Source organism: Calypte anna, chromosome Z (genome assembly GCF_003957555.1).
Source record: "Calypte anna isolate BGI_N300 chromosome Z, bCalAnn1_v1.p, whole genome shotgun sequence".
In the NCBI taxonomy this organism is placed as follows: domain Eukaryota; kingdom Metazoa; phylum Chordata; class Aves; order Apodiformes; family Trochilidae; genus Calypte; species Calypte anna.
This window is the reverse complement of record NC_044274.1, coordinates 10,407,574-10,428,047: the sequence shown is the minus strand read 5'-3', so window position 1 is coordinate 10,428,047 and position 20,474 is coordinate 10,407,574. Positions and strand designations below refer to the sequence as shown.

Here is a 20,474-nt window from a genome sequence, read left to right as displayed (position 1 = left end):
AGTCATGGCAATGACTAGAAAGAGAAATCACCCATGCACATATTCTTTATGGCCTGACATGAGGTTAGGCATCTCCACATGGACACGATTCCCAGATGAGGTGCTTTGGCAAAGCCTCAGGGCTTATGCTGTGGCTTCTCCCTTTTCCTCTGAGAGTGCCCAAGTCCTGCTATGAAGAGGGTCTCTGCATGGCAGGGACCCCCAGCGGCACTGCTCTCCCACAAGAGAGACCCCTGCCAACCAAAGGTGGGAGGGTTGCAGCAGGCAGCATTACTTCTGTGCTCTGCTGAGTTTCCCCCACCACCTTCTTTTACTCCTAAATAAATCGTCAGCAACCACTGCCTGGAGGAGGAAACAGCAATGAAAACTGAGCTGCCTGCCATACAGGGAAGGGCACCGGACTCTGCTGCATAGTCTCCAGACACTTCTGCCTCTTCTTTTCTCCTGTTTCTTCTTGCATCTCCCGCCCTATCCCTCTGAGCTGGCTTCGAGCTCGGGAGACGGGGGCAGCCCCCAGCTGCTTGGGGCCATGCCCATCTCCGGAGGCAGCTTGATACCCACCCAGCAGCCCAACCAGAAGCTGATTTATTTACTTTCAGTGCTTCCCCACACACTGGGAAGAGACAGCCCCAGATGACCTGCTCAGCGAGTCTGCCAGGAGAGTCAAACACCACCCTACACCAACCTACCCTGGCAAACCTTGTCTCTTTTCATCCCACCTTCCAAGTTTATTCAGTGCATCCCGCTTTCCTTTGGTTTTTTTTTTTGTTTGTTTGTTTGTTTGGTTTGGGTTTTGGTTTTTTTGTTTGTTTGTTTTTTTTTTGTTTGTTTGTTTTGTTTTGTTTGCTTTTGTTTTTAAATTCAGGAGCACTGCGGTGGCCACAGGAAACCACCCCAAGCAGCTGCCCCGGCAGGGATGGGGAAGGAGGAGGGTTCAGTGCAGCGGCAGCAGCGATCCCCCTCACCCACCCCGAGGGTGCCTCTGGAGCTTGCCAGAGCTCCTGGTGCCAGGAGCTGGGCCACAACGGGGTGGTTGGTTTAAAACCAGCAGTAGGATTACCTGTGAGCACATCGTGCCACCACCAGCTGCCAGCAGCTTTCAGAAGCACCTATGGCTGCCCCATAACACCAGAACCCATGGTGAGGTGGGCTGGAAGCAACCCCTGTTTGATGGTTTGTGCTATTCTGGGGGTGATGGCCCAACCTGAGAAATCAGGGATGTTTCTTCTGGGGGGTGGCATCCCCTGCCTGCAGCCAGGCATCCTGCCCTATCCCCATGTCCCTCCAGTGGAGCTGACACAAGGGTCTGTGCCATGTACCCCCCCTGAAATAGACACTTCCACTGTCCCCTTCCCCTCCCTGCTGCAGGACAGCCAAAACCCATTACCCAGCATAGGAGTGTCACCCTCCAAGCATGCCAGCAAGGGCTGCCCTGAGCCATAACTCTGTTTTTCCACTGCAAAGCACCCACCCCTGGGTAGGTAAAAGTGATGGTGCCCAGTGGCATGGTGCATGTGCAGCCTGCCACAGATGCAAAGCAAGGGAGCTCTGCAGCAAGTGGGAGGGAGGGCACACAACTCTGCTGACTTCTGAGCCCCTCCACTCCCTGCCCAGCTATGGGGAGCTCTTTCCTCCCAGAGAAATGCAGCTTTTGCTCTCCCATCTCCAAGCAGAAGGACCGAAGTTGAGCAGAAGAGGGGTTAACACACGAGCAGCCTCACCTCTGCTGAGCCCCGATGCTGCTTTTATTAATTCATGTGGCACTCTGGAGGATGCTCCAGTAATCACCAGGGTGCACGTGAGAGCCAGGAGTGGGTGGCTGGCCTCCCTGCACCGTGCTCATGCTCACTTAACAGCTTGTCACATCCTCCTCACTCAAGTATTCAGTGCTAATGCATCTCTTAAAGTGCTTCATGAGCTATTAAAGTCGAGTGTGCCTCAAGTGCATGATAAATGGACTCTATGCCAGCGTCTTCCCCCCCCCCCGCCGGCTCCACCCAGTCCCTGCCACCAGTAGGATTAATCCATCTGCCCACCACATTCCCACCGTGCTTTCCCAGCCTGAGGGCTTGGCTGGTGAGAGATGAGCCTGGGGGTTGGCTGGAGAGGGGAGGCTGCAGCTGGGCATGGTGTGAGCTCTGGGAAAATGGGGGGGGAGGATGGAGGATGCCCCTCTTGGGTCTGATATGGGGGAGGTGCTCCCCGACATCACCTGCATGTGTGCAGCCTCTCCATGCCAGGCATGGCAGGGTGGGCAGAAGACCTGTTGCTCTGAAGACCCTCCCCAGAGCACCACCTCTGTGTTTCAGAGAGATGCCCAGGAGTGACACATGGTGTCTCTGGGGAATGAATCGCGGACAGTCCTGGAACTGCCCCCCTAGTCTTTATCTGGCTCTTATACCCAATTTCTGCTGCTGTCCCCCTCTCCTTTTTACATTCCCTAGCATAGAGCAGTCTCTGTGGCTCCTGCAGATGGGAAAGCCCTGTCCCTCTCCATGCACCCCCTTCAGATGCTGTTAAACCACTTAGGTCTCATCAGCTTTGATTTGGATGCCCCAGACAGCTCCGTTAAGATGAAAACAGGCCAGGAAAAGAGGAGAGACACCAAGACCCGGAGGCTATGGTGCCAAATCCCTGAATCCTGTTGGGTCATGGAGCAGAAGATGACTATCATCTGCCCAGGGTTCTTGCTAGGACTGTGCTCTCTGTTCCACAATTGCTGCCAGTGGCAAAATACGTGATCCTGCTGGTGCAGAGAAGCATTTGTTTCTCTGTCTAGGCAACACGTGTCCAGTGTGTGTACCCCTGAATTAGCTGACACTTTTGTGTTTTGTGCATATCACTGACAGACAGATCTGGACTGCTGCCCTCACAACATGGAGGGAAGCAGCATGGTGCATCCAGAGGATGCTCTGGCATCCTTGACACTGGGTCCTTCAAGGCATCCTAGCCAGCCGTTCTGAAAGCACAGCAGGACCAAGCATCATTTCTTCTCTGCAGAAAGCATCACAACACTGTAAGCAGCACACAGCTCTGCACCGAAATGTTTCAAGCAGGTGTCCTGGGAAGGTGCTGGAAATGCTCCTCCAACACCACTCAGCAAGCTCCCTCTGTGTCTGGAGAGTGGATGTCCCCACATAATGGGGACAAGCTACTGAACCCCAGCTGCTTTGTTTCTAAGCAAGGAAGGCTGTCAGCTTCCAGAAATGTGAACCCACCCAGCTGTATTTGGGGGAGCTCAGTGGTGTGCTCTGTCTGGCTTCTTCAATCCTGCAGAGCTTATGAATGCACAGATGTCCTTACCAGACTTATTCAGAAAATTTCTTCTCTACAGTCAACTGAAAGTAACTTCAGGCAGGCTGACTGCCAGGAAAACCAGTGAATTTTGGAGGTCCTCCATTTTTTCCCATTTTTGCAGGCTGCTGTAGATGACCCCACAGTCAGACCCAACCCATCACCCTGTAGCCTTCCTGCTCCTGCCTGGACCCAGGATCAGTGGTGTTTCTAAAACTTCATTTCTCCAAAGCCATCACTAAGGTAATCCTCAAATCCTCAGACAACCTGGAAAAGCAGGAGCTAATGGTGGGCACAGGCAGCTGGTGTCAGTGGTGACAAAGTCACCCCAAGGAGGTGAAAGCAGGGTGAGGCACCTATCATGATCATGGGGTAGTGCGCTGGGGCTTGGGGCTGCCAGGCTGCCACTTCTTCCCCATCCCTTCATGGGCAGTTTGCACAGGGCAGTGTGGAGAAAAGAAGGATGAAGGGATGGGAAGTAGTACCCTGGCTATAGAGACACCCTGGGACATGCTGGAGGTGGAGAAGGTGAAGGGGAAAACACTGAGAAATGTAGTGTCAGGCAAACCTGGAGAGTGCACTCAGCTTGCCCCAGGAGAGAGGCCAGAGGAGTGGAACCCACACTTTTTGGGACCTGCCAGGGTAGAAGAGGTGGGAAGAGACTTACCCTGCTGGCTGTGTCTCTGTGCATAAACCACGACCACTGCGGCGAGCACCACGCAGCAGGCTGATGGGACAGGGTTAGCCATCTGTGGAAGCAAACACAGGCAGGAGCAGTCAGGGTTTGTACCCAGGAGATCTCACAAGCAGAGTGCCAAGAGCCAGATCCTCCTGGGCAGCCAAAAGGTGTGATGAAAAAGCAAAGAGATGGCAACGAAGCGAGACTTCATCTCATCTATGGGGGAGTTTGCTGCAAAATGAGGCGTTTTTCACCAGCATGCTTCACTGCTCAATGGCACTTTCCATGGGAGCTGCCAGCACAACCAGGTGCCTGGAGGCAATGATATGCCTTGCACAAATGCTGTGTTTTCCTCGTCTCAGTTCCAGCCTTTCACTTTAGAAAGTCAAACCCTAGTGATGGGCTCTGCTTTGCAGCTGCAGCATCACCCTAGCAGTAGACATTGCTTGCAAGTGGGCTGCAGAGGTTTTTTTTTAACAGATGAGTGCACACTCAGGCACTTCTCAGCAGCAGCCAGTCTTCCTCAGGATGTGGAAAATGCCTGTCTGCAGCACGGGCAGCTGCTGCTGCTGCTGCTGCTCTGGTGTGGCCCCTCCTGGCCCTAGTGCTTGAGCACTGCGCTTTTTGCCAGCTCCTATGCTACAGTAGAAACAGCATTTCTGGGTATGCCAGGGACAGCATAATCCTCAATGGTGTTTCTGTAGTGACCAACATGTGCTGTGTGCTGCCTCAGCCACCTGCCACCAACACCCTGATGGGCCACAGTTGGCCCTCATCTCTCTGAGCTGGGAGAGGAGCAGTGGCTGCTCCATCCCAGTGTCATTCCATGAGTATGAGGATGCTGGCATGCAGATGGGAGGACAGCTTTGAAGGCAGGGGGTTGGAGGCATGCTGGGCTTTAGGGAACATCCTCCTTGCACCAACAAACCTCCCCAGAACTGGACAAATGGCAGCAACTATGGCAAGTATGCCCTGCACAGCCCTGCCAGGCTTGGAGATGCTCAAGCTCTCCTCTTCTTCCATCCAGGACTGGCAGAGGAAACTGGATCTGGAAGATTGCTGCTGGGAACAGCAATGGGGATGCCGGCCCACCCACCAGGAGGTAAACAGCACCATGCCTGAAAAGCAAATTACACCTTCAAAACCTCTCTACACATTTAAACCTCTCTAATCTCCAGCACTGTATCAGTACACACTGAGGATTGCTTTTTAATCTAGAACGTGAGTATGGGCTCGTTAGCCAGATGGCATCCATTTAAACCTAAATAAACAGGGAGAGGAACAGCAAAACATATTCCATTACCCAACATGGCCTGTGCAGGAGCCCAGATGGCCTCAGGTTTGGAGAAGGACACAAGCCTTTACATGGCTGGAGGGGAAGGCAAGCCTAAGAAGGATGTAATGATCGGATTTTGGGGTGCAGCTTGGTCTGAAATGCATCTCAGGGGCAGAGATGCTGAAGCCACAGGGGCCCTGAAAATAGGGATCCAGGAGACAGGCAGAGAAGAGACCTATGGCCTCACTGAGGAATTTGCAGCACTGGGTTTGGGCAGTGAGGGCTGGCTGTGATAGTCAGTCCTGGTACATTTGTGCTGGCAGAGCACATCATACCAGCCCCAGAGCCTGCTCTCAGCCCTCCTAGGTCACCTTCAGCAAATGGCTATCACCACTTCCCTGTGCCTCAGTTTCCCTGCCTGTAAAACAGAGATTATGAAGGTGACCTTCCCTTGAAAGCTCTGGGGGAAGAGTACTACGAGCTGATTACTACATCATTATCATTCACTCTGCCTCTTCTCTTCTGTTCCTCTTTTCCCCGAGCTCTCTGCTCTTCATCCTGTTTGTCCCCATTGTGCCTGCAGTGCAGGTCCCTTGCTGCCACCCTGCCTGTGTGCTGGCTGCCATTGTAAGTGGCAGCTTATGGACCAAATGATGGCCTGAACCCAAAGCAGGTGACAATGCCACATCTTGGGGCAGTGCTGACACACAGGACCACGAGCAGCTTGGGAGCTGTCTGCCAACCAGAAGCCAGCTCTCCCTGCCAACCCAAATTCACTTTTTGCTGAATATTACCCCCCTACAGCCCTGAAAGGTGGTGGATGGCAGCAGGCATTGAATTGCATGAGGGAGAGAGCCCTTGCAGCACTGCAGCCCAGGTATCCCTGGGCAGCACAGCCATCCCATCTCTGGGAACAGTGACAATCAGAGGATGCAGGACAGGAGACCCTCCAGCCCTCCAGCAATTAGCCATCTCTTTGAAGATGCAGGTGCAAATATCATCACCAAACATCATACTCTACCTTATGGTCCTACAAGGGAGCAAAGCCACTCACCCTTTCCTGCTGCTCCTGATCTCATCAGTCAGTAAAATAATTGCTGCTCCTCCTGCCTACCTCCCTCATGTGAGGCCAGACTCATGCAGAGACAAGCACCAGAGTTAGGTGGCAAGGAATGATTCCTGCCCCAAAGCACTGGCAGTCTCAAGGGTGATGAAGTCTGGTTACAGGTGGAAAACCAGAGACAGAGGAGGGACCAGGCCAAGGTACCTGGGGACTCTGTGGCATGGCCAGGACATAGGCAGAAGCTACCAGAGCCAGCACAAACTTCTCACTGCTTGGCTACCTTCACCCTCCAAAACCACATTTCTTTTTGGAGAAGGACCCTGCCCCCAGGCAAAAGCTGGAGTTATTTCAGTGTGAAAAATATAGCCAGAAAACCAAGTTTTTCTTACTTGAATCACAGTTTCCCATGCAGTGTTTGCTTTGTTGATTATTTTCTTTTTTTTCCAAGCACATAACAAAAACCTCCACAAGTCCTCCAGATGCCTCTAATGCAAATTTCCATTTGCTGTATTGGCTCATTTAATGTTTTCTCCATGACAAGCCAGCACCCTGGCATGGGGGTGCATGGGTCAGCAAGCAGCAGCTCACCAGCCATGCAGCTCCCTGGGCTGTGTCCCCACTCCCTCAGGCACCAGTTGAGAGGTGATAGTGGGGAACTGTATTTAATACACAGCAGACTCAAGCTTTTGTTGAAGAGGCTGGACAATAGTTGCTTTTTCCCCTGCCCTGAATAATTTCTTGGTGGCAGAGAGGAAAGAGAAGCCTAGGCAGGAGCAAGAGGAGGTGAGAAGACTCGAGATGTGATGGCCAAGCAGTTCTGGAGCTGGAGCCACCTCCAGTAGCCTTCTTTCCTTGCTCTTCCCAGCTTCTTGCGTTGGGAGAGAACTTGTCAGTCCTTCCTTGCTTTGTCTTCTGCATCAAAGACAATGGGACATCTTAGAATTAGACAACTCAAGGTGGATATGAACATGATCTTCTCTGGCAGCTCTTGAGCTAAACCAAATACATTTCCCAGCCCCAGTGTTCCTCAGCTGGGTCAGGCTACATGTAAGCAGGATCTGTGGCCAGATCTACATGCAGGTAAGCCCATAGACTGTCCCTGCAAGCAGGATTGAAGTGCCACACAACAACGTGATGTTGACTGCTGTGGCATGGTAAGGTAAGGACAGTGGTGAGGACAGTCTGGAGATGGGCAGCAAGACCAAAGAGGTATCTATGGATCCAGGTGGAAAGTAGGATGCCACCATCTGCTGAGCAGTCTCAGTGTTCTCTTCTGAGCATACAGGGAGGTGGATCCTTTTAGAGGGACACTGGGATGCTTGCTGACAATGTGGTACTAACAGGTGAGAGCTATCTAGAAACGGCAGCTCAGGGCAGGCTGTCCCTGGCTGGTGAGGGACATGGGCTGCACCCAAGCCTCCCCCCTACAGCAACAACAAATAAGTAAGACTCCATTATGGAAGGGAGGGTTCCTGGAAAAAAAAAAAAAAAGCAAACAACAATAATAAAAAAAGATACTTTCAAAACGTAGTGTTTTTTCACAATGTTTTCTGTTGGGCAGTTCCCCAACAGCTGCTATTACAGAGCCTGAAGTGGTTATTTGGGGGAGAAAAACTCTCTGTTGTTTCCTCTCAATCAGCCCTGCTGAGAGGCTTCCAAAGGAGTCCTGCAGAGCCTGTCCTGCACACCCTGACTGCAGGCACTACAGTACACCTGCACTTCAGGTGTGAGCTGTAGACAGCACTGTACACCTATACCACAGATTCTGACTGTAGACACAGTGGCACACCCATCCTGAGAGAGTGGTCACAGCCTGCCTATGGCTGTATCTACTGCAGTGTCCCTGTGCTGGAGACACCCACATCAGATATCTCCTGATCCCCAGCCCCACAGGAACACCCTTACCAAAGCCACCTTGAGTCCTCAGCTTGCCCAGAGATCCTGCCACAGCCTTCCCCCAGCTCCAGGGACCTGGGGTGCCTCCAGAGAGATGCCACTTCTCCTGCAAGGCAGCATGACTGCTGGGGAAGCGGAGCAGTGGGCAGGACACCCTCCATCCCTGCTTCCTGCTTGTGGGCAGCCCTGGGAACAGCCCTTGGGCACCCAGAATCACTGAGTGCTGTCTTCTCCCTGGCAGCAAGGCGAGGGGAAGAAGAAATAGCTGTTGATTGGTGTATGCCCTAAAACCTCCTGGCCTCATGATGCCCCATCAGTGCCCCCATCACTTTGCTGCTTAAGAGGAGGAGAGAAAAGAGGGGCTTTGTCATCTCCCTAGGATGTGCTGTCAGAAAGCCTTAACCTGCAGAACCAGAGCCCTTGCTGCTTGAAAGGCCTTCTTAAATCTAATTTAGCCCCCCACTGTCAACAGGGCAATTAGTGCTGACCCCCTGGACCATGAGCACCACAGGGGTGACTGGGGACAGATAAAATTAATGCACTCGTGGCTCTTGCAGGCTGCAACTTTCCTCCCTCCACCTCCTCCCTTTCCAGAGATGCCAAGTGAGAGGATACTCTGGAGGAAGGAGTCCCCTACAGCAGAGTGCCTCCATGACTGTGCCTCTGCTGGTCCAGCAAGTGCTGCAGACCCCTGGAAGGCTCTACAGACCCTTCTGCCCTCATGGTCTAGGAGAGATGGACAGAAGGTGGAGGGATGGTCCTCAAAAAATTTCACAGCTGCTTTGGTTAAAGACCCCTGAAGGTAGCCAGGCTTGCAGGGCTCTTGGCTCCAGGGCATCTGACATAGCCAGGAGCTGCTCCATCCATGGGTGTTGGTGGTAGGATGTCTCAGTGAAAAAAGCAGTGACCAAAGCTGCTCCATATGGCCATGGGAATGAGGCAAGAGGCTCTCCTAGAGAGAGCAAAAGCCCATCTAAAATCAGAGCTGCTTCCCAGGAGGTACTGCAGGGCACCAGCAGGAGCTGGGATGGTTAGCAGAGGAACAAGCAGCCCATGTAATGTCTCAGGCTGTTTGGGAACCTTCCTGACCAGCAAGCTACCTCCCAACACAGGTAATTTCTTGCTCATGTAGACCACAGTGATGTGTTCTTGCTGGGTCTGGAGGATGTGGAAAGACCAGCAGGACCCTGATATCAACCAGGAGCAAGGTCCTCATGGTGCAGCTGCAGGGGCTCAGGTATTTATCCTCCAGGACCAAGATGGGCTCCTCTCCTTTCCTCTCAACCCATGCCTTCCAGCTCCTCCAAATCAACCAAGCAAGCCCTAATGCATTGGCGCACTGCAGCCCACAGGCTCTCCCTGGTAGGATAAGGAACACATGCAAGGGTGCTGTGGCATGCCTCCTACGTGGCCCAAGGACAGGCAATGTGTCCATTCCATCCCCCATCTGTGAGCAGTGTCAGGAGAGAATCATTCAGGTGCATCCCTGGGAACTTCTCCAGCAACACTGCCTACCACAGCCTCAGGTGCCATGGCCATCATGGGGCAATGCTGCTGCTCATCCCCTCTCCCTGCTCAGACCCTTGAAGACGAGCATTTCCCACAGCCCACACCTGTCCTCACAACCAGCATCACATTAACTAACCCTTCTGCAAGTGGAAGGCAGCAATCCAAGCCCAGCCATCTGCTCCAGTGGTGATAAAAGCCAGCGCAAAGCACAGCATACTAATAAGCATCACACATCTTGGAAACTGGCATCAGGAGAAAGCACGTCAGGGCTGGAGGGGACCTGAATCCCCATGGTGGAGGTTGCAGAGAAACACTGCCCTAAGCCTGTTCCTCAAGGACACCTGAGACACCAGGGCAGGAATTCAGCTGGGCCACTGTACTGAAACCGCGCTCCTCCACACCCCACCTCCACCCAGACAGCCTCTGAGATGGAGGAAAGTGTGGACCAATGATGGAAAATGCCATTTTCAACCCCTTTTAACTCATCTTTCTTCCATGCTGAGTATTTTCCAGCTCCCTGCCGAGACAGATTGCAGGAATCAATAGAATGTTGTCTTCTATTAAAGAAGTGACAAAGCTGGTGTTTGTTTTGTAGTTTTTGTTTGGGTTTGTTGGGGTTTTTGGGGGGTTTTTTTGTTTGTTTGTTTTGTTTGTGGTTTTTTGTTTGTTTTTGTTTTGTTTGTTTGGTTTTTTTGTTTTTTCTGGAGCCTACATTCAAGTGGTACCTTGGGTCATTTTTTTCTGTAGATGCTTCCCCCTGTAGCATGGAGCTGATGGCACCATCCCGGTGACAGGCAGAGGAGGGACATAGGAGATAGGAGATTCTTGTGGCTCAGGTGTTACCCAGTGCTCATCCAGGGAAGCTGGAGAAAACACCCAAAACATGCACATTTTGGGGCAGATCCTGCTCACTCCATCTCTCCAGGCTGTGATTCCTGAGAGATTCTTGGTGTCGCATTGAATTTTGGCACTTCAGTTCCCAGTCCCCACTCACAAAAACATGTTATTAACAAATAATATATACCAAAATGTATATGGAAAAACAAACTCCCATCCAGCAGCAAGCAGCCCCAAATATTTCAGAAGGTCCTGCTGCCTCACTCCAGGTTGAGTTGGTGATTTCTAGGCAAGTGCTTGCAACATTTCTTATTTTTGTCAGCAGGGCTGAATTGCCCTTCAAACCCTCCTGGATTTTACTCACAACCCTGCTTTTCACCTTGGGGAGAATCTGTGGCCAGGCTGCTTTATGAACTCCCCATATTTGGCCATGGGAGCTCTAACATACCCCTCAATGGCACATGGGGACACAGGGACAAAGGGGTGTGGCTTAAAATATGAAGACTGCATCTCTTAGTAGCCCGAAATCGCTCCTCTGGAGATCTGTTTTCTGCAGGACCTATACAAGGGCATGGGCATGGGTCTGAGTTTGCTGGTGCTGGAGTTACCCCAATGGCTCCATGCTGGGGGGGTGAAGGGCACTGTGCTGCTGTAGAGCACAAGGGAAAGGGGGTGCAACTGGGGCACTCTGCAGCCCACAGGACCCCTTCCCCCAGTGCAGGCAGGACCATGATGGCATAGTCCAAGAAAACATGCTGGTGGTGATGTCCTCCAGCCAGGGAGAGCCACTGCTCAGTCCCAAATCAACAAACACAGCCAAGGGCTGAGTCTGTGGCGTTGCTGCTCAGGAAGCAGAGAAGGTTTGCTTTTTATCCATGTACAGAGACAGATCCAGAGGAGGGTGAGAGCCTGGAGCCCATGTTGCAGGGGTTCTGGAACACGAGCAGGATTGGAGTGACAAGCACTGGAAGAAGCCTTGGCAGCCTGTCTTGTCCAGGGAGAGAATAAGACACTGGTTTAGCAGCTGGGAGCGTAACAGAGGCAGCAACCAGTTATACAGAGCTTGCTGGGCATTTTAATTTTGGCTTGTTCATTTGTTTGGGCTTTTTTTCTTAAGAGCTTGGCATGGATGAAGCCACTCCGATGACTCTGACGCTGCTTCCCCAGAGACTCCCAGAGATGATTTGATTTGATTTGATTTGTTTTGTTTTGCATTGTCTCTCCCTTATGGCTGCAGCACCAGCCAGCAGGAGCACAAGGGTGTGCAGGGCCCAGGCAGCCCCTGGGATCCATGGAAGACACTGAGCACTGCTGGTGGTAGGCAGGTGATCAGGATGGTGGGGACTATGTGCTTCCCACTGGTGTCTGCTTGCTCTCCTTCCTCATCCAGGTCCCATGGGAGACACTGGGATCCTTTCTTGGCAACCCAACCACCCACCCCAGGACTTCCCTCCAGCCTTTGGCATGAGGGTCTCCTTCCCAGCACCACAGGGGACAGCAAGTGACATGGAAGAACATCAGGAAGGTCCAAGGACTACAACTCTGGCCAGACTGTGAGCCTACCACAGCCCACTACCTCTCACCCACAGCTCCATGGGGTGCAAAGGGTCTCCTGGACCTTGACCAGGTGGGGTGCCCTGAAGAAGGAGCACTGCTGCAAGTGGGTGAGCTGGACTAAAGGCACTCCACCACCTGCTTGCATGCTCTCCAGGCTGCTCTACATACATCTGCTCACAAAATGCATACAGATGGATTGTAGCAACCCCCAGCCCTTCCCCACTGTGCCCTCTGTGACGCTCCTGCCTCTCTGCACCCCAACTCACCCCACCTCTGCTTTGACTCAGATAACCAGCAGGTTTTGCAAGGGAGATTGACACATTGGGTCATGCCTGATGGTGTTTTGCTTGTCAGTTTGCATGAGCACCATGCATGTGTCCAGCCTCAAACACCCTTGGAGCACACAAGGAAAAAATTCACAAATGATGAAATAGGATGGTGTCCTGGACAGTGGTCTCTGCAATGCCTTCACACCACCAACCAGCCTGAGGTCACCAGACTACAAGCAGGTCCACCCCAGGCAGCCAGAACATGTGTGACAGTGGGGACATTTGTCCTGCACTTAGATATGAGTTGCCCCTTGCCACGCTCCCCATGGTAAGGATGCTGCCCAGAGGTTGTGCAGAGGAAAGGACAGGCTTGAGAGAAACACTGCCCACCCTGCAGCCAGATGGGGTTAGGTGCTCTATGTTTCTCCCAGTCCCATCCAATTTCTCCACCCACTCCTGGATTTTGTAAGCAGGCAACCAAGGACACTGCAAGTGATGAGTTTGGAGAAACTGAAGCATAGGACTGCCCTGTGATGCCCCAAGGACAAGAGAGGAGAGTGGCAACATAGGGAGGGCCTAATCTTCCCCTTCAGTGGGGACAGCCCGTGCTGGGGCCAGTGATGCTGGAGGGGGTTTGATTTGGAGATGTGCCACAGAGCCTGGGGACAGCAGTGAGACTGGTGACAGTGATGAGCCATGGGCTGGCAGTGTGACCAGGGTGATGTGCTTGCACGTTCCTGCTTGCAAACACCCTCCTGGGATAGAAGGGTTGAGGGAGGGAAGTGGCACTTTTTTTCCCCAACCCCCAGGTTGGCCCCACTGGCACCTTGAGCCTTGCCACATGCCAGCAGCTGTCTTGCTGTCACCACTGCCTGGGTTTGCAGCAGGATCTCACTGACCCCAGCATCCCCCTCACCCCACAGCCTGGCATCACCTGGACAGAGCTGGGGAAGGAGAAAAAGCAGTGGAGAGAATCTGAAGCCAGGGTTCTCTCCCCCACCAGCACTGCTGATATGGGCTGAGGTGCCCCCAGACCACAAGCCCCAGGCTGGTGCTTCTCACCTGGCCTCCAACTGGTACTTCTTTGGGGGGCTCCCACCACTGCAGCCTGGAGCTGGGAAAGCACAGAGGGCACCTTGAAATCCCCCAGGAACCCTCACCCTCCCTGGGGTCCTGCCCCATCCCCATAGGTGATGTGTGCTGAGAAGGAGCAGAGGATGAGGAGGAAGGAATGGAGTTGGCCTGAGGCAGCTGTGATGAAATAAAAGGCGAGAAAGTCTCTCACCCAAAACTACAGGAAAATTTAATTATCAAGGACAAAACACCATCTGTTTGTGTGGACTGTGACCTCCTGCTGGCCCCTGGTTTTAACAGCTCTTAAATTAGCATGTTTGGTAGGGGGTACTGGTTGTCTGACATCAGGAAAGCAGTTCCTGCAGGGAAAGGAGGAGGATGGAGTGGCTGCAGACCCAGACGTGTGCTGGGGTGGCACGGTGGGCTCAGTGGTGATGGGAGAAACAAGGATGCCCTCTAGGCATTACCCTGGCTAGCAGCAATGGGCTCTGGCAAGCCCCGCATCCCTGTGTGCTGCCACTGGCAGGTGAACCACAGAGTTGACACTGTGGTTCCCAGAAAAGAAAGAACCAACAAGTTGTATGCTTGGAGGAAGGTTTTGCTACTCAAAGGCAGCAGAATTAAATGAATACTCAATATAGAAGAAATCACATTAAAATCCAATTTGTTTCCAGCCCTGCAAAGGAGGGAAGATTCACACACTAAGGCTGGAAAAGGATTCAACTTCCAAGTAATGTCAAATTGCACAGATCCTTTCCTTTTCATAGTTTATGTGGTATAGTATTCAAGGTAGGGACTCCAACACCTTCCTACCTACCAATACTGGCTGCTGCCAGCAGAAAACAGTCTGAAACCAATCTGGCTTTTTAGAAGAAAAACAACTCAGCTGGAAGAGGTTCCACTTTAAAAGATCCCAGCACCTTTATTTCTCCACCACCTGAGTTTTACTCTGCAATCTCTGCTCTGCTCCCAAGCACCACAGCTGATGTAGAGGAGGCTGGAGGCAAGGGCAGCTGATGCCAGAATTGCTCCTCTGCAGTATTTGTTCCACCAGTCAGCTGTCAAGTACAAGTGCTAAACATGAAGGCAAGTGGCCACTGTGACTTGCCATGAGGACTACTAGAACCCAAAGAGGATGGATCCAAGCAGAAATTCATCCAGTTCTAGGGGCTATGGTATCAGAGGTGACCACGCTGCCAGACCCTAGGAGCACACAGGAAGGTCCAAGATGATTCTCCTGCCTGGCCCCATGCTCTACACCACTGCTGGTGTACATCACCCTGCCTCACCATCCAGGCTCTTGCTGATTACTCCAGGTTCTCCTTCCCTCCCAGTTCACAGAACCAGCATCTATCTCCCTTCCCATGCCCCTGACAGGCCAACTCCTTTCCAACTCCATGTTCATGTGCTTAAAAATAGCAAGGGGGGCTGTGCCTGTTCTTTACAGGAAAGTGAGTGTTAGATCTTATCCTGTGCATCTGCCTCTCCCTGAGCTCCTTTCCCTCCAATCCTCCTGTCACTTTCACTGCCAAAACCATGCCAAGTCTTTGCTCCTTCATGCCTTTGCAGACAAAACAACTGGGATATGAATAACAGCACAAGCAACACCATCTGCCTTGTTTGGAAGTCCTCTTGCCCACCTGTACACCAGTGATGCCAATCCTCAACACTGTTGAGGTGCTCCTCAACACTCCTGCCCAGGGTTCATCCCTTCCCTCTCCTGGGAGCCAGGCAGCAGGCAGGGACCAGGCTGTCCCTGCCCATGGCTGGGCAGAGGCTGACCATGTGTGTGCTTTTATCTCAGAACTCTTCCAGCAAGCTCCAAGGCTGAAGGAGAAAAAAAAAACAAAACAAACAGCAGCCAAGAGCATCCGTGGAGTCCCTGGTGGCCTTCAGCCCCTTCCCAAACTCTGGCTCAACTCCATCCACAGGGGCAAGACTCAGTTTAGGGGAGGGCTTGTTATTTAATTAGAAAATATTCATCAACATTTTAAAATAAAATAATGACAATAATAAAGTGTCAACCAGCTGGGGCTGTGAAAGCTGGGGTGTTTTGGCTCCCGACTGAGAACTTTGATAGAGAAGCTCTTTGGAAAACACCATAGAAAATACTTAATTTCTCCCAAGGCCTGCATATGGGGCTCATCACTCGCGCATATTGCACAGGAATATTCATATGCTCTGGCCTCCTGCTACAGGATGATGAGGGTTTGCTGGTGCAACATGTGAGAGGGGCTCCTTCCTTTCTGTTTTATTTTTTTTTCTCTCCTCTGGAAGAGGAAAACATTGTATTTCATTTTGAATCCCCAAATATTCCTCAACGGCTGAACAAAGAAAGAGCTGAGCCAAAGCTGAGTCTACTTGTACTCATCAGTTTGATTTGCTTACTGCAGAGTAAAGCCAGAGATGAGCAGCAAACGTGAGGAAACATGTTTCTGCTCTTGGTTTTTCTCCTTTCTGGTTGCCTGAGTGGGTTGCCATGATGCCAGGATGGAAAGCAGGAGACTGAATTTCACCTCCCTGACACAGCAGGAGATTTCAGTTCAAACCCCAGCTCTCCAGCCTGGGGATATGGCATTTGGGCTGAGGGATTTTCTGCAGCAAGCCAATGAGCTGTTTTGGAAGGAAAGAAACTCATGTCAAGCACCTTTTTACCCTCTCCCCCAAGGATGTTCACCTCCACCAAACACTCCCTTTCTTCCTGTAAGTCCCCCTCTCCAATATGCTCTGCCTCCAGCCCTGCAGCCTCATCAGGCTTCCTGACCTTCTTTAACCTTTTCTAAAGGGTTTGTGCTCCCCAGTCCTAGCTGCACCCCTTGTTCCCATCATCCTTATGAAAGGCTCTCTGCAACTCAAGCATCTCCCAGCACAGGATGAAACCACCCTTGCTGGAGGAGATGCTGCTCAGCCTCAAAAATTTTCCTCTTGGCAGGCAAAAATTCAGAGCACTATTTAGGAGAAGCTCTGGCAAAGGAGAGGGAGTAGGAAAAGAAACCATCTGAGTCTGGTATCTCTGTGGTTGAGGTGAAGCTGACAGCAACTTGGGGAGAAGGAATGGCTCCCACCAGGGTTACCAAGGAACCTCTGAGCAGAGCAGAGCACTTGAGCAGGGGTCAAACCAACACACATCATGTATTAATAAAAAAATCTACTGAGTCTTCTTAAGAGAAATACTTTCCTAAATAACTGTGCACACACACACACACACACATGTACTTTATGATTTTGGCTTTTTTTATTTGGCAACATTTCCCAACCAGATGAGATATTTGATGTCAGGTAGATTACTAGGCAGGGTCTGCAAGATTCCCTGTGGAAAAAATTTCAAGGAAAGAAATAAAAAGAAGTCTTCAAACCACATTTAGAGCATTGTAGTCAGTCCTGGCGCTTCAGTAGGAGATAGATATTGTTGATCTACAGCAAGACCAGTGAAGTGCCATCAGGGTTTAAGTACATGGATGGGCATGAGGACAGGTGGAGAAAACAGCTTGTTCAGCCCAGAGAAGGGATAGTTTCAGTGGCAATAGCAACCTGGCAGTGCCTGCTGGGAGGTTACTGAGATGATGGAGACAAACATCTACCTCCAGAGTGGGAAAATGAGGGAGAACAGGAGCTGCAACAGTAGAGGTTCAGGCTTGCCATGAGGAAGATGTTTTCCTGTTACAGCCTCCAGCTGGAAGAGGCACCAAATCAAGTTGCAGGATCCCCATCCCTGGAGGTTTTCATGACCAAGATGGGCAAACTAAACTGATCTGAACTCAGTATTCACCTTGCTTGGCACAGAAGGCTTGACTAGAGAGCCTCTAAAGTCACTTCTCACCTGGATGGATCTATGACCACACCATTGCTAGGAAGAATCAAATATAAAATTGTCCTCCAAATTCAGAGGTGTGGAACAGCTCAGCCCCGCACTCCATTCAAACACACTGTAAAGCAAAATCCGCTTGAACAAATCTCTCCATCTCTCTCCTTGGAGCGGGATAGAGACCACGGGCTTGCAAGACACCAGGGCCAGATCCTCCACTCAGCCCATCCCCATCGATGAAGCAGAGGCTGAGGAGGTGGCTGCCTTCCCCTTTCCCAAACCTCCCTTGTGTGGGGACTGACTCGCACGACACTGGTAAGTGATTAATGAGCGGCCAAGCCCGTCAGCACGCAGGCTGCGTGCATGGGTGCTTGCGTGTGTGCTCCTCGAGACTTGGCGGGGAAGGGAGCTGGGGGGGGGAGAGCGCTGACAAGCAGATGATTAATTGAAATGCAAGGGGGAGGAAAAGTAACGTCCGCTAAAACTATCAGGCGTCGCGAGCATGGGAAAGAAACCTGGAGATGCTGTCCCCATCTCGGCTCTGCATGCATCGCGCCTCCCAGCTTGCCAGTCCCTTCCTGGCTTTTATTTTTGCAGGTGCAATTTCATATTTGAAAATAACCATGCTGCACACTCACGTATCTTTTTTTTTTTTTTTTTTTTTTTTTTTCTTTTCTTTCTCTCCCCATCCTCTGGCTCGTTGCATGTGGAAACAGCAGTGATGGGAGAGCAAACCTCATAGTCTAAGGTGGGTGTCAGCACTGAAATATCCAAGCATTCATTATCCCATGCCCCTGGGTGAAGGTGCCTGCAGCCTGGGCTCTCCACAACTCCTGTGCCACCTGCAGCTTCCAAGTGGTGCAGGCTTGAAAACACACTGAAATTTACCGTTCTATACTAAAATTATAATAAGAAAATAAAATACCAGTGATTGGAAGAAGGGTAATGGCAAGAGCCAGCAATGTGCACTTGCAGTCCAGAAAGCCAACCATACCCTTGTCTTCATCAAAAGAAGTGGCCAGCAGGGCAAGGGGGGGGGGGATTCCACCTCTCCAGTAAACTCTGGTGAGCCCCTCCTGACAGTGCTATATCCAGTTCTGGACTCCCAACATGGGAAGAACATGGAGCTGTTGGAGCGGGTCCAGGGGAGGCCACAAAGATGATCAGAGGGCTGGAGCACCTCTGCTACGGAGACAGGCTGAGAGAGTCGGGGCTGTTCAGCCTGGAGAAAAGAAGACTCTGCAGAGACCTTCCTTCTCTTTGTAGCCCTTCCAGTACCTGGATGGGCTACAGGAAAGCTGGGGAGAAACTTTTTACAAAGCTTAAGGGTTTCAAACTAGAAGAGAGGAGACTTAAGTTAGACATTAGGAAGAAAATCTTTAGTGTGAGGGTAGTAAGACACTGGCACAGGTTGCCCAGGGAGGCTGTGGATGGCCCATCCCTGGAACTGGCTGGCTGGGGCTTGGAGAAACCTGGAGGTCTCCCTTCCTGTGCAAAGGGGTCTGGAACTAGATGATCTTTAAGGTCTCTTCCAACCCAAACCTTGATGTGATTCTATGAAAATAAAAAAGGTTGAAAGCTCAAGTCTGGCTCACCTCTGAAACATTGCCTGGACTCTGTAAATTATATCCCAAGCATCGGAGCTGGTGCAACTGCACCACCAGCAAAGATGAAAAGCAGCTTCAGCTCTTCATCAGGTGCAAATGGGGTCAGCTTGGGTCACCACACAAATAGCTGGGAGATGCAAAGTGGTACAAACTCTTTTCTTGTGCTATTGTTGGGGAAAAGCACAGGGCAATGGGAGGGGGGATATTCTAGGGCCAGCAATGGAATGTTTTTTATGGCCAAGGTCAAGGCTAGCATTACAGCAACTCCTGCCTCTAGCTCCTCTGTGAAGGATGACCGAAGGAAAGACCAAATGGTCTTACTATGGACAGGAGAGGGTCTTAAATGTCAAAGCCTTGGCTTGGAAGATCAGGGATGTGATCCTGCTGGTGGCCTCTGATGACAGCACAGATGACAAACCCGAGCTTCTTGCCTTTGCGTGCTGAGCAAGCACAGAGTGGGTGAGGTTTTACAAAGCCTGGCAGGAAGATGATTTACACTGGGGTAAAACAGGACCCAAACCTGGGCTGCTGGAGCATGGTTATTATCAGCTTTCACTCCACAAGCTGATCCCCAGCCAAGACAACCAGCTTGGAAAATTACCATGGTGTGTTGTTCAGCACTTTGCTGCTCAGGTAACGAGCGGAGCTCTAGGCGATTGCATCGGAAGGCTTCATGAAACACTTGTACCATTGACATGGTTTAACAGACTGCTGTTTATGAGACAGAGCAGTATTTAAAAGACACATTTCTCTCAGAGCTGCACATAAAATTTGATAGCTAAATAGCTGTAAATGCTACTGAAGTCTGACAACTCAAAAAGGAATAGAGGGTCTGTCATGCAGAGTATCCACCAATACATCCGGCCCCGCAGAGCCAGGGAGACTTCCAGTCTCATAAAACCTTTTTTATATTGGAAGTGAGAATTTGTGCAGAGCATATGAACTCTCTTTTATTGGGCTGGTGTGATGCTGAGAAAATGCAGTTAAAGTTGTACAAGTCCTCCTTGGAGCACTATTGGGGCCTATAAATCAAAAGCTTTATCCTGTAACAGGTTTACTAAATAAACTTTCTTTAATTCAGGCTCACACTGAGTGGCAGAAGCTTGCAGGGGGAGCAGGTGCCTTCACTTGATGCTGCCCCTTCACATCAGTGGAGTGGGACCAGACCCAAGAGAGAAGGGCCCTGACCCATCTCCCTGCTCACAGGGCCAAGAAGAGCATCCGAACAACAGAGCACCCTCCAGAACCTGGCACGGCTGTCCTCTCGCCCAGCATGAGGGTTTTACCCTCAAAGAACATCCATGGCCTCCCATAATGCTCCCAGTTTGGAGTCCCAGCCCAGATGCTGCCCTGAACCTAGTCCAGACCCCCATGCCTATGCAGCTGATTCAGAGAGGTCCCTTGAGCATCCCAGGCTGGAAGGACCACAGACCCACCTTTGGCACCCAGTGGAAATGGAGTATTTCCGAACCTTTACAAAGGCCTTGAGTGCTACAGTTGGGGAGGAATATTTGGGCCAGCTCTCTTATCCCCCGAAGACTCCTACATCTCCACTCTACAGCTGCATTAATTATTTCATCTTAGTCTGGCTTCCTCATTAAGCTAACC

At 51.3% G+C, this 20,474-nt stretch overlaps 1 protein-coding gene across 2 annotated transcripts in view; it reads right to left on the bottom strand.

Annotated features, from left to right (window-relative positions):
* Nucleotides 1–20,474, bottom strand: part of CNTFR (ciliary neurotrophic factor receptor) — a 192,150-nt gene that overhangs the window by 82,267 nt on the left and 89,409 nt on the right. For both annotated transcript variants that reach the window (XM_030467803.1, XM_030467804.1), the window contains exon 3: nucleotides 3,962–4,043. In XM_030467803.1, the coding sequence (XP_030323663.1) occupies nucleotides 3,962–4,043 (82 nt within the window). The remainder of the gene's footprint in view (nucleotides 1–3,961; nucleotides 4,044–20,474) is intronic.